Genomic DNA, 13941 nt, shown 5'->3' with positions numbered 1-13941 from the left:
AGTCCGAAAAATACGGTACACTATATTTAAATCTGCCAAAAAACCTTTTTTTAGGTAGAAATATCACAGATTACATTACAAAACATATTAGACAAAGCATGATCGTAATGTAAGCCGATTCTTCATTTTGTTATGGTAGGATGCGACGATTGGCGCTATTATTGTTCAGCCGGAAGTCTGTAATTGGTACTAGAAAAGTTGTCTTGACTTGACTATACGTTTACCAAACAATCTGTCACTCCTAATCGCTAAATCCCATGAAATCTTATACGTCGAGTCTCTTACGTGAATGAGATAAATAATATTATTTGATATTTTACGCTAATGTGTTAATAATTTCACACATAAGTCGCACCCCCGGCCAAACAATGAAAAAAACTGCAACTTATAGTCGGAAAATACGGTATTTGTGTTTGTATCTAAACCCCACAAACTGTCTGGTCATTGATGGACTCAATTAAATTAGGTTTTTTTTTTACAATCAAGATTTTGTTGTTCTTTTATTTAAATTTGTCAGTTATAAAAGACACCATCATAAAATAAAATGCATTTTTTGCTGAAAAAGTTCAAGAATAAGCTGGTTTGAATCAAATTAGGACTGTATATACCGCATTTTTCGGAGTATAAGTCGCACCGGAGTATAAGTCGCACCAGAGTATAAGTCGCACCGGCCGAAAATGCACAATAAAGAAGGAAAAACCCATATATAAGTCGCACTGGAGTATAAGTCGCACCCCCGGCCAAACTATGAGAAAACTGCGACTTATAGTCCGAAAAATACGGTACACTATATTTAAATCTGCCAAAAAACATTTTTTTAGGTAGAAATATCACAGATTACATTACAAAACATATTAGACAAAGCATGATCGTAATGTAAGCCGATTCTTCATTTTCTTATGGTAGGATGCGACGATTAGCGCTATTATTGTTTAGCCGGAAGTCTGTAATTGGTACTAGAAAAGTTGTCTTGACTTGACTATACGTTTACCAAACAATCTGTCACTCCTAATCGCTAAATCCCATGAAATCTTATACGTCTAGTCTCTTACGTGAATGAGATAAATAATATTATTTGATATTTTACGCTAATGTGTTAATAATTTCACACATAAGTCGCTCCTGAGTATAAGTCGCACCCCCGGTCAAACTATGAAAAAAACTGCGACTTATAGTCGGAAAAATACGGTATTTGTGTTTGTATCCAAACCCCACAAACTGTCTGGTCATTGATGGACTCAATTAAATTAGGATTTTTTTTTTTACAATCAAGATTTTGTTGTTCTTTTATTTAAATTTGTTGGCGACTTGTCCAGGGTGTACCCCGCCTTCCGCCCGATTGTAGCTGAGATAGGCTCCAGCGCCCCCCGCGACCCCAAAGGGAATAAGCGGTAGAAAATGGATGGATGGATGGAATAAAAGACACCATCATAAAATAAAATGCATTTTTTGCTGAAAAAGTTCAAGAATAAGATGGTTTGAATCAAATTAGGACTGCATATACCGCCTTTTTCGGAGTATAAGTCGCACCGGAGTATAAGTCGCACCGGCCGAAAATGCACAATAAAGAAGGAAAAACCCATATATAAGTCGCACTGGAGTATAAGTCGCACCCCCGGCCAAACTATGAGAAAACTGCGACTTATAGTCCGAAAAATACGGTACACTATATTTAAATCTGCCAAAAAACCTTTTTTTAGGTAGAAATATCACAGATTACATTACAAAACATATTAGACAAAGCATGATCGTAATGTAAGCCGATTCTTCATTTTGTTATGGTAGGATGCGACGATTAGCGCTATTATTGTTAAGCCGGAAGTCTGTAATTGGTACTAGAAAAGTTGTCTTGACTTGACTATACGTTTACCAAACAATCTGTCACTCCTAATCGCTAAATCCCATGAAATCTTATACGTCTAGTCTCTTACGTGAATGAGATAAATAATATTATTTGATATTTTACGCTAATGCGTTAATAATTTCACACATAAGTCGCTCCTGAGTATAAGTCGCACCCCCGGCCAAACTATGAAAAAAACTGCAACTTATAGTCGGAAAATACGGTATTTGTGTTTGTATCCAAACCCCACAAACTGTTTGGTCATTGATGGACTCAATTAAATTAGGATTTTTTTTTTTTTTACAATCGAGATTTTTTTGTTCTTTTATTTAAATTTGTCAGTTATAAAAGACACCATCATAAAATAAAATGCATTTTTTGCTGAAAAGGTTCAAGAATAAGGTGGTTTGAATCAAATTAGGACTGTATATACCGCATTTTTCGGAGTATAAGTCGCACCGGAGTATAAGTCGCACCGGCCGAAAATGCACAATAAAGAAGGAAAAACCCATATATAAGTCGCACTGGAGTATAAGTCGCACCCCCGGCCAAACTATGAAAAAAACTGTGACTTATAGTCTGAAAAATACGGTACACTATATTTAAATCTGCCAAAAAAACATTTTTTTTGGGTAGAAATATCACAGATTACATTACAAAACATATTAGACAAAGCATGATCGTAATGTAAGCCGATTCTTCATTTTGTTATGGTAGGATGCGACGATTAGCGCTATTATTGTTAAGCCGGAAGTCTGTAATTGGTACTAGAAAAGTTGTCTTGACTTGACTATACGTTTACCAAACAATCTGTCACTCCTAATCGCTAAATCCCATGAAATCTTATACGTCTAGTCTCTTACGTGAATGAGATAAATAATATTATTTGATATTTTACGCTAATGTGTTCATAATTTCACACATGAGTCGCTCCTGAGTATAAGTCGCACCCCCGGCCAAACTATGAAAAAAACTGCAACTTATAGTCGGAAAATACGGTATTTGTGTTTGTATCCAAACCCCACAAACTGTCTGGTCATTGATGGACTCAATTAAATTAGGATTTTTTTTTTTTTACAATCAAGATTTTGTTGTTCTTTTATTTAAATTTGTCAGTTATAAAAGACACCATCATAAAATAAAATGCATTTTTTGCTGAAAAAGTTCAAGAATAAGGTGGTTTGAATCAAATTAGGACTGTGTATACCGCATTTTTCGGAGTATAAGTCGCACCGGAGTATAAGTCGCACCTGCCGAAAATGCATAATAAAGAAGGGAAAAAAACATATATAAGTCGCACTGGAGTATAAGTCTCATTTTTGGGGGAAATGTATTTGATAAAAGCCAACACCAAGAATAGACATTTGAAAGGCAATTTAAAATAAATAAAGAATAGTGAACAACAGGCTGAATAAGTGTACGTTATATGAGGCATAAATAACCAACTGGTATGTTAACGTAACATATTATGGTAAGAGTCATTCAAATAACTATAACATATAGAACATGCTATACGTTTACCAAACAATCTGTCACTCCTAATCGTTAAATCCCATGAAATCTTATACGTCTAGTCTCTTACGTGAATGAGATAAATAATATTATTTGATATTTTACGCTAATGTGTTAATAATTTCACACATAAGTCGCCCCTGATTATAAGTCGCACCCCCGGCCAAACTATGAGAAAACTGCGACTTATAGTCCGAAAAATACGGTACACTATATTTAAATCTGCCAAAAAACATTTTTTTAGGTAGAAATATCACAGATTACATTACAAAACATATTAGACAAAGCATGATCGTAATGTAAGCCGATTCTTCATTTTGTTATGGTAGGATGCGACGATTAGCGCTATTATTGTTCAGCCGGAAGTCTGTAATTGGTACTAGAAAAGTTGTCTTGACTTGACTATACGTTTACCAAACAATCTGTCACTCCTAATCGCTAAATCCCATGAAATCTTATACGTGTAGTCTCTTACGTGAATGAGATAAATAATATTATTTGATATTTTACGCTAACGTGTTAATAATTTCACACATAAGTCGCTCCTGAGTATAAGTCGCACCCCCGGCCAAAGTATGAAAAAAACTGCAACTTATAGTCGGAAAATACGGTATTTGTGTTTGTATCCAAACCCCACAAACTGTCTGGTCATTGATGGACTCAATTAAATCAGGATTTTTTTTTTTTACAATCAAGATTTTGTTGTTCTTTTATTTAAATTTGTCAGTTATAAAAGACACCATCATAAAATAAAATGCATTTTTTGCTGAAAAAGTTCAAGAATAAGGTGGTTTGAATCAAATTAGGACTGTACATACCGCATTTTTCGGAGTATAAGTCGCACCGGAGTATAAGTCGCACCTGCCTAAAATGCATAATAAAGAAGGAAAAAGCTTGTAGCCTGCAGTATATGATTTCCTTTTCGGTGCCATTTTTGTTCAGCCCTTCTCAGTTTTTATAAGTTACCGCCAATGTTGAAATTATCAATTTTCATAGGTACGGAAGTAGTAGCATGTAGCATCTTTTTTTCACAATGCACTTCTGCCATGACCCGCCACCGCCAAATTTGTATTGGTTGACTTGTGTGTGTGACGATTGCTGATACACGCCTAGTCTCTTACATGAATGAGATAAATAATAGGGGTGTGGGAAAAAAATTTATTCGGATTCAAATCGCCATTCTCACATTCAGTATCGATTCTCATTTTTCAAAAGTCGATTTTTTATTTTATATTTTTTTTAATTACCGTATTTTTCGGACTATAAGTAGCTATTTGTTTCATAGTTTGGCCTTTCTCCAGTGCGACTTATATATGTTTTTTTCCCTCTTTATTATGCATTTTCGGCAGGTGCGACTTATACTCCGGTGCGACTTATACTCCGAAAAATACGGTAATCAATCCAACAAAACAATACACAGAAAAAACATAACAATGCAATCCAATTCCAAAACCAAACCCGACCCAGCAACACTCAGAACTGCAATAAACAGAGCAATTGAGAGGAGACACAAACACGACACAGAACAAACCAAAAGTAGTGAAACAAAAATGAATATTATCAACAACAGTATCAATATTAGTTACAATTTCAACATAGCAGTGATTAAAAATCCCTCATTGACATTATTAGACATTTATAAAAATAAAAATAAAAGAACAATAGTGTCACAGTGGCTTACACTTGCATCGCATCTCATAAGCTTGACAACACACTGTGTCCAATATTTTCACAAAGATAAAATAAGTCATATTTTTGGTTCATTTAATAGTTCAAACAAATGTACATTATTGCAATCAGTTGATAAAACATTGTCCTTTACAATTATAAAAGCTTTTTACAAAAATCTACTACTCTGCTTGCATGTCAGCAGACTGGGGTAGATCCTGCTGAAATCCTACGTATTGAATGAATAGAGAATCCTTTTGAATCGGGAAAATATCGTTTTTGAATCGAGAATCGCGGTGAATCGGAAAAAAATCGGTTTATAATCGAATCGTGACCCCAAGAATCGATATTGAATCGAATTGTGGGACACCCAAAGATTCGCAGCCCTAATAAATAATATTATTTGATATTTTACGGTAATGTCTTAATAATTTTACTCGCTCCTGAGTATAAGTCGCACCCCCGGCCAAACTATGAAAAAAAACTGCGACTTATAATCTGAAAAATACGGTATATGATTTGCCTGAGAAGCTGGACAGGACAAAAAAACAAACAAACAAAAAAAACAAAGTGTAGAAAAAAAGTAGCGCCTTATAGTTCGGAATTTATCGTATTTTTCGGACTATAAGTCACAGTTTTTTTCGTAGTTTGGCCGGGGGTGCGACTTATACTCAGGAGCGACTTATGTGTGAAATGATTAACACATTACCGTAAAATATCAAATAATATTATTTATCTCATTCACGTAAGAGACTAGACGTATAAGATTTCATGGGATTTAGCGATTAGGAGTGACAGATTGTTTGGTAAACGTATAGCATGTTCTATATGTTATAGTTATTTGAATGACTCTTACCATAATATGTTACGTTAACATACCAGTTGGTTATTTATGCCTCATATAACGTACACTTATTCAGCCTGTTGTTCACTATTCTTTATTTATTTTAAATTGCCTTTCAAATGTCTATTCTTGGTGTTGGCTTTCATCAAATACATTTCCCCCAAAAAATGCGACTTATACTCCAGTGCGACTTATATATGGTTTTTTCCTTCTTTATTGTGCATTTTCGGCCGGTGCTACTTATACTCCGAAAAATACGGTATATGCTTTGCCTGAGAAACTGGACAGGACAAAAAAACTAAGTGTAGAAAAAAAAGTAGCGCCTTATAGTCCGGAATTTATCGTATTTTTCAGACTATAAGTCGCAGTTTTTTTCGTAGTTTGGCCGGGGGTGCGACTTATACTCCGGAGCGACTTATAGTCCGAAAAATACGGTATATGCTTTGCCTGAGAAACTGGATAGGACAAAAAAACAAAGTGTAGAAAAAAGTAGCGCCTTATAGTCTGGAATTTATCGTATTTTTCGGACTATAAGTCACAGTTTTTTTTCATAGTTTGGCCGGGGGTGCGACTTATACTCCGGAGCGACTTATACTCCGGAGCGACATATAGTCCGAAAAAATGCGGTATATGCTTTGCCTGAGAAACTGGACAGGACAAAAAAACAAAGTGTAGAAAAAAAAAGTAGTGCCTTATAGTCCGGAATTTATCGTATTTTTCGGACTATAAGTCGCAGTTTTTTTTCGTAGTTTGGCCCGGGGTGCGACTTATAGTCCGAAAAAATGCGGTATATGCTTTGCCTGAAAAACTGGACAGGACAAAAAAACAAAGTGTAGAAAAAAAGTAGCGCCTTATAGTCCGGAATTTATCGTATTTTTCGGACTCTTAAGTCGCAGTTTTTTTCGTAGTTTGGCCGGGGGTGCGATTTATACTCCGGAGCGACTTATAGTCCGAAAAAATACGGTATATGCTTTGCCTGAGAAACTGGACAGGACAAAAAAGCAAAGTGTAGAAAAAAAGTAGCGCCTTATAGTCCGGAATTTATCGTATTTTTCGGACTATAAGTCGCAGTTTTTTTTCGTAGTTTGGCCGGGGGTGCGACTTATACTCCGGAGCGACTTATACTCCGGAGCGCCATATAGTCCGAAAAATGCGGTATATGCTTTGCCTGAGAAACTGGACAGGACAAAAAAACAAAGTGTAGAAAAAAAGTAGGGCCTTATAGTCCGGAATTTATCGTATTTTTCGGACTATAAGTCGCAGTTTTTTTCGTAGTTTGGCCCGGGGTGCGACTTATACTCCGGAGCGACTTATAGTCCGAAAAATGCGGTATATGCTTTGCCTGAGAAACTGGACAGGACAAAAAAACAAAGTGCAGAGAAAAAAAAGTAGCGCCTTATAGTCCGGAATTTATCGTATTTTTCCGACTATAAGTTGCAGTTTTTTTTCGTAGTTTGGCCGGGGGTGCGACTTATACTCCGGAGCGACTTATACTCCGGAGCGCCATATAGTCCGAAAAATGCAGTATATGCTTTGCCTGAGAAACTGGACAGGACAAAAAAACAAAGTGTAGAAAAAAAAGTAGCGCCTTATAGTCCGGAATTTATCGTATTTTTCGGACTATAAGTCGCAGTTTTTTTCATAGTTTGGCCGGGGGTGCGACTTATACTCAGGAGCGACATATAGTCCGAAAAATGCGGTATATGCTTTGCCTGAGAAACTGGACAGGACAAAAAAACAAAGTGTAGAAAAAAAAGTAGCGCCTTATAGTCCGGAATTTATCGTATTTTTCCGACTATAAGTTGCAGTTTTTTTTCGTAGTTTGGCCGGGGGTGCGACTTATACTCCGGAGCGACTTATACTCCGGAGCGCCATATAGTCCGAAAAATGCAGTATATGCTTTGCCTGAGAAACTGGACAGGACAAAAAAACAAAGTGTAGAAAAAAAAGTAGCGCCTTATAGTCCGGAATTTATCGTATTTTTCGGACTATAAGTCGCAGTTTTTTTTCATAGTTTGGCCGGGGGTGCGACTTATACTCAGGAGCGACATATAGTCCGAAAAATGCGGTATATGCTTTGCCTGAGAAACTGGACAGGACAAAAAAACAAAGTGTAGAAAAAAAAGTAGCGCCTTATAGTCCGGAATTTATCGTATTTTTCAGACTATAAGTCGCAGTTTTTTTTCGTAGTTTGGCCGGTGGTGCGACTTATACTCCGGAGCGACTTATACTCCGGAGCGCCATATAGTCCGAAAAATGCGGTATATGCTTTGCCTGAGAAACTGGACAGGACAAAAAAACAAAGTGTAGAAAAAAAAGTAGCGCCTTATAGTCCGGAATTTATCGTATTTTTCGGACTATGAGTCGCAGTTTTTTTCGTAGTTTGGCCGGGGGTGCGACTTATACTCCGGAGCGACATATAGTCCGAAAAATGCGGTATATGCTTTGCCTGAGAAACTGGACAGGACAAAAAAACAAAGTGTAGAGAAAAAAAAGTAGCGCCTTATAGTCCGGAATTTATCGTATTTTTCGGACTATAAGTCGCAGTTTTTTTCGTAGTTTGGCCGGGGGTGCGACTTATACTCAGGAGCGTCTTATAGTCCGAAAAATACGGTATATGATTTGCCAGAGAAACTGGATAGGACAAAAAAACAAAGTGTAGGAAAAAAAGTAGCGCCTTATAGTCCGGAATTTACCGTATTTTCGGACTATAAATCGCAGTTTTTTTCGTAGTTTGGCCGGGGGTGCGACTTATACTCCGGAGCGACTTATACTCCGGAGCGACATATAGTCCGAAAAATGCGGTATATGCTTTGCCTGAGAAACTGGACAGGACAAAAAAACAAAGTGTAGAGAGAAAAAAGTAGCGCCTTATAGTCCGGAATTTATCGTATTTTTCGGACTATAAGTTGCAGTTTTTTTCGTAGTTTGGCCGGGGGTGCGACTTATACTCAGGAGCGTCTTATAGTCCGAAAAATACGGTATATGATTTGCCAGAGAAACTGGATAGGACAAAAAAACAAAGTGTAGGAAAAAAAGTAGCGCCTTATAGTCCGGAATTTACCGTATTTTCGGACTATAAGTCGCAGTTTTTTTCGTAGTTTGGCCGGGGGTGCGACTTATACTCCGGAGCGACTTATACTCCGGAGCGACATATAGTCCGAAAAATGCGGTATATGCTTTGCCTGAGAAACTGGACAGGACAAAAAAACAAAGTGTAGAAAAAAAGTAGCGCCTTATAGTCCGGAATTTATCGTATTTTTCGGACTATAAGTCGCAGTTTTTTTCATAGTTTGGCCGGGGGTGCGACTTATAATCAGGAGCGACATATAGTCCGAAAAATGCGGTATATGCTTTGCCTGAGAAACTGGACAGGACAAAAAAACAAAGTGTAGAGAAAAAAAAGTAGCGCCTTATAGTCCGGAATTTATCGTATTTTTCGGACTATAAGTCGCAGTTTTTTTCGTAGTTTGGCCCGGGGTGCGACTTATACTCCGGAGCGACTTATAGTCCGAAAAAATGCGGTATATGCTTTGCCTGAGAAACTGGACAGGACAAAGAAACAAAGTGTAGAAAAAAAAGTAGCGGCTTATAGTCCGGAATTTATCGTATTTTTCGGACTATAAGTCGCAGTTTTTTTCGTAGTTTGGCCGGGGGTGCGACTTATACTCCGGAGCGACTTATAGTCCGAAAAAATACGGTATATGCTTTGCCTGAGAAACTGGACAGGACAAAAAAACTAAGTGTAGAAAAAAAGTAGCGCCTTATAGTCCGGAATTTATCGTATTTTTCGGACTCTTAAGTCGCAGTTTTTTTCGTAGTTTGGCCGGGGGTGCGGCTTATACTCCGGAGCGACTTATAATCCGAAAAATACGGTATATGCTTTGCCTGAGAAACTGGATAGGACAAAAAAACAAAGTGTAGAAAAAAAGTAGCGCCTTATAGTCCGGAATTTATCGTATTTTTCGGACTATAAGTCACAGCTTTTTTTCGTAGTTTGGCCGGGGGTGCGACTTATACTCCGGAGCGACTTATACTCCGGAGCGACTTATAGTCCGAAAAATGCGGTATATGCTTTGCCTGAGAAACTGGACAGGACAAAAAAACAAAGTGTAGAAAAAAAGTAGCGCCTTATAGTCCGGAATTTATCGTATTTTTCGGACTATAAATCGCAGTTTTTTTCGTAGTTTGGCCGGGGGTGCGACTTATACTCCGGAGCGACTTATACTCTGGAGCGACATATAGTCCGAAAAATACGGTATATGCTTTGCCTGAGAAACTGGACAGGACAAAAAAACAAAGTGTAGAGAAAAAAAAGTAGCGCCTTATAGTCCGGAATTTATCGTATTTTTCGGACTATAAGTCGCAGTTTTTTTCGTAGTTTGGCCGGGGGTGCGACTTATACTCAGGAGCGACTTATAGTCCGAAAAATACGGTATATGCTTTGCCTGAGAAACTGGACAGGACAAAAAAACAAAGTGTAGAAAAAAAAGTAGCGCCTTATAGTTCGGAATTTATTGTATTTTTCGGACTATAAGTCGCAGTTTTTTTCGTAGTTTGGCCGGGGGTGCGACTTATACTCCGAAGCGATTTATACTCCGGAGCAATTTATACTCCGGAGCGATTTATAGTCCAAAAAATGCGGTATATGCTTTGCCTGAGAAACTGGACAGGACAAAAAAAACAAAGTGTAGAAAAAAAAGTAGCGCCTTATAGTCCGGAATTTATTGTATTTTTCGGACTATAAATCGCAGTTTTTTTCGTAGTTTGGCCGGGGGTGCGACTTATACTCAGTAGCGACTCGTGTGAAATTACTAACACATTACCGTAAAATATCAATAAATATTATTTAGCTCATTCACGTAAGAGACTAGACGTATAAGATTTCATGGGATTTAGCGATTATACTCCAGTGCGATTTATATATGTTTTTTTCCTTCTTTATTGTGCATTTTCGGCCGGTGCGACTTATACTCCGGAGCGACTTATACTCCGAAAAATACGGTATATGCTTTGCCTGAGAAACTGGACAGGACAAAAAAACAAAGTGTAGAGAAAAAAAAGTAGCGCCTTATAGTCCGGAATTTATCGTATTTTTCGGACTATAAGTCACAGTTTTTTTCGTAGTTTGGCCGGGGGTGCGACTTATACTCCGGAGCGACTTATAGTCCGAAAAAATGCGGTATATGCTTTGCCTGAGAAACTGGACAGGACAAAAAAACAAAGTGTAGAAAAAAAAGTAGCGCCTTATAGTCCGGAATTTATCGTATTTTTCGGACTATAAGTCGCAGTTTTTTTCGTAGTTTGGCCCGGGGTGCGACTTATATTCCGGAGCGACTTATAGTCGGAAAAATGCGGTATATGCTTTGCCTGAGAAACTGGACAGGACAAAAAAACAAAGTGTAGAGAAAAAAAAGTAGCGCCTTATAGTCCGGAATTTATCGTATTTTTCGGACTATAAGTCACAGTTTTTTTCGTAGTTTGGCCGGGGGTGCGACTTATACTCCGGAGCGACTTATAGTCCGAAAAAATGCGGTATATGCTTTGCCTGAGAAACTGGACAGGACAAAAAAACAAAGTGTAGAAAAAAAAGTAGCGCCTTATAGTCCGGAATTTATCGTATTTTTCGGACTATAAGTCGCAGTTTTTTTCGTAGTTTGGCCCGGGGTGCGACTTATATTCCGGAGCGACTTATAGTCGGAAAAATGCGGTATATGCTTTGCCTGAGAAACTGGACAGGACAAAAAAACAAAGTGTAGAAAAAAAGTAGCGCATTATAGTCCGGAATTTATCGTATTTTTCGGACTATAAGTCGCAGTTTTTTTCGTAGTTTGGCCGGGGTGCGACTTATACTCAGGAGAGGCTTATAGTCCGAAAAATACGGTATATGATTTGCCTGAGGACAAAAAAAACAAAAAGTGTAGGAAAAAAAGTAGCGCCTTATAGTCGGGAATTTACAGTAGATTTGGAATATGCTTCCAGAAGTGTGTTCATAATCCATGTCTTCCGTTTGCCGCCAGGACCTGGTGAAAAGCCATCTGATGTACGCCGTGCGAGAGGAGGTGGAGGTCTTAAAGGAGCAGATCAAGGAGCTCTGCGAGAGGAACTCTGTGCTCGAGCGAGAGAACGCCGTCTTGAAATCCCTGGCCAACAGCGAGCAGCTCTCGCAGCTTCCCGCCCAGCCGGCGGGCGGGTCGGGCGGCCCGCCTCAGCCGCCTCAGCAAGGACTAAGCCAGCCTACGCCACCACTGGCCGGGCCCCCGCCTCAAGCGCAGCCTCAGCAGCACCCGAAGGCCCCGCAGCTGCAGACTCACCCTCAGCTGGACCCGAGCCAGCAGCAACCCAACGTCACCTCAGCTTGAAACCTCTCACAGCAGCTTACAGTTAGTGGATGTGAAACTTACAGAAAAACAACAAAAAAGTTTAACTCTTGTTCTCTTAGCCACCAGCTTGACCACAAAGTGCAGTGCTTGTATGTGCACGTGTGTGTGTGTGTGTGTGTGTGTGTGTGTGTGTGTGTGTGTGTGTGTGTGTGTGTGTGTGTGTGTGTTCTGGCAATGCTTACTTAATGGGGACATCGCTCTGTTTACACAGTCACCTTTAGGGGACCCCTGACGGTATGGGGACAAAAAAACAAAAACAGGTCCCCTAAAGGGAAACCTTTTTAAATGATAGTCAGATCCATTCTGAAGATGCCTCAGTGGTTTTTAACATGTTTACTGAAAAGTAGGGATGATGTTTGATAAGAAATGATCCAGTTCGAGCCCATTCTCGAGTCCTCTTATCGAACCGGTTCCTTATCGATTCTCGTATCGAGTCCAGATAGGTTGTTGTATGTGGGAAAAAAACACAATATTTGGTTTAACAAAAGCTCACTTTTATTTTATAAGAAAAAAATAATAATAATAAATATTGACTATTATGCCTCTAATAAAATAAATACCGTATTTTCCGCACCATAAGGCGCCCTGGGTTATAAGCCGCGCCTTCAATGAACGGCATATTTCAAAACTTTGTCCACCTATAAGACGCCCCGTGTTATAAGCCGCATCTAACTGCGCTAAAGGAATGTCAAAAAAACAGTCAGATAGGTCAGTCAAACTTTAATAATATATTAAAACCAGCGTGATGTGGGCGCGCATGGAGTCGTATATCAACATGGACGGAGCTGCGTGAAAAAAGCCACCCGGCCTCTTCGCGTAAACTTCCCTTAACCACTCGCTCATCTTTTCTTCATCCATCCCTTCGAGTTAGCTTTTATGATGACGCCGGCTGGAAAGGTCTCTTTTGGCAAGGTCTTCCTTTTGAATATCACCATGGGTGGAAGTTTCTGGCCATTAGCATGGCAAGCTAGAACCACAGTGAAGGATGACTTCTCATTCCCTGTGGTGCGAATATTCACCGTACGTGCTCCCGTTGTATCCACAGTGCGGTTCACAGGAATATCAAAAGTCAGTGGAACCTCGTCCATGTTGATAATGTTCTCTGGCCGGATCATTTTTTCAGCTATCTTGTTTTTACAATATGCACGGAAAGTAGCCAGCTTTTCTTGAAAGTCTTTAGGCAGTTGCTGTGAAATAGTAATCCGTGTGCGGATGGAGAGATTGTCTTTTCATGAACCGGATCCCTGTCGCTTAGTAGGAGCCATTTTGTGGTCTTTACAGATGTAAACACACAAAGGAAATGAAACGTAATATCCGCGCCCTTTTTATTCTTCTACGCGGGCGGGTGGTTGCTTACAGTAGAAGAAGAAGCGCTTCCTGTTCTATGAGGGCGGGTGCTTACCTTGGCGGTTGCTTGCGTAGAAGAAGAAGCACTTCCTCTTCTACGGGGAAAAAAGATGGCGGCTGTTTACCGTAGTTGCGAGACCGAAACTTTATGAAAATGAATCTTAATATTAATCCATATATAAAGCGCACCGGGTTATAAGGCGCACTGTCAGCTTTTGAGAAAATTTGTGGTTTTTAGAAGCGCCTTATAGTGCGGAAAATACGGTAAATATTGACTGTTGTTACCCAAAGTATATTAAGTGGGATTTTTCAGAAAAACAAATATATACAGTAACACAAAAACA

General features: G+C 38.9%; 1 protein-coding gene across 2 annotated transcripts in view; it reads left to right on the top strand.

The window, feature by feature from the left end:
- LOC133575929 (TSC22 domain family protein 2-like) overlaps positions 1-12767 on the top strand; it is a 97053-nt gene extending 84286 nt beyond the window's left edge. For both annotated transcript variants that reach the window (XM_061928864.1, XM_061928863.1), the window contains one exon: positions 11888-12767. In XM_061928864.1, the coding sequence (XP_061784848.1) occupies positions 11888-12229 (342 nt within the window). In that variant the 3' untranslated portion in view covers positions 12230-12767. The remainder of the gene's footprint in view (positions 1-11887) is intronic.
- The last annotated feature ends 1174 nt before the right edge of the window (positions 12768-13941 follow it).

The sequence above is a fragment of the Nerophis lumbriciformis genome, linkage group LG33 (assembly GCF_033978685.3).
Source record: "Nerophis lumbriciformis linkage group LG33, RoL_Nlum_v2.1, whole genome shotgun sequence".
Classification (NCBI taxonomy): domain Eukaryota; kingdom Metazoa; phylum Chordata; class Actinopteri; order Syngnathiformes; family Syngnathidae; genus Nerophis; species Nerophis lumbriciformis.
The sequence above is the reverse complement of the archived record's forward strand: the minus strand, read 5'-3'. Positions and strand labels throughout refer to the sequence as shown.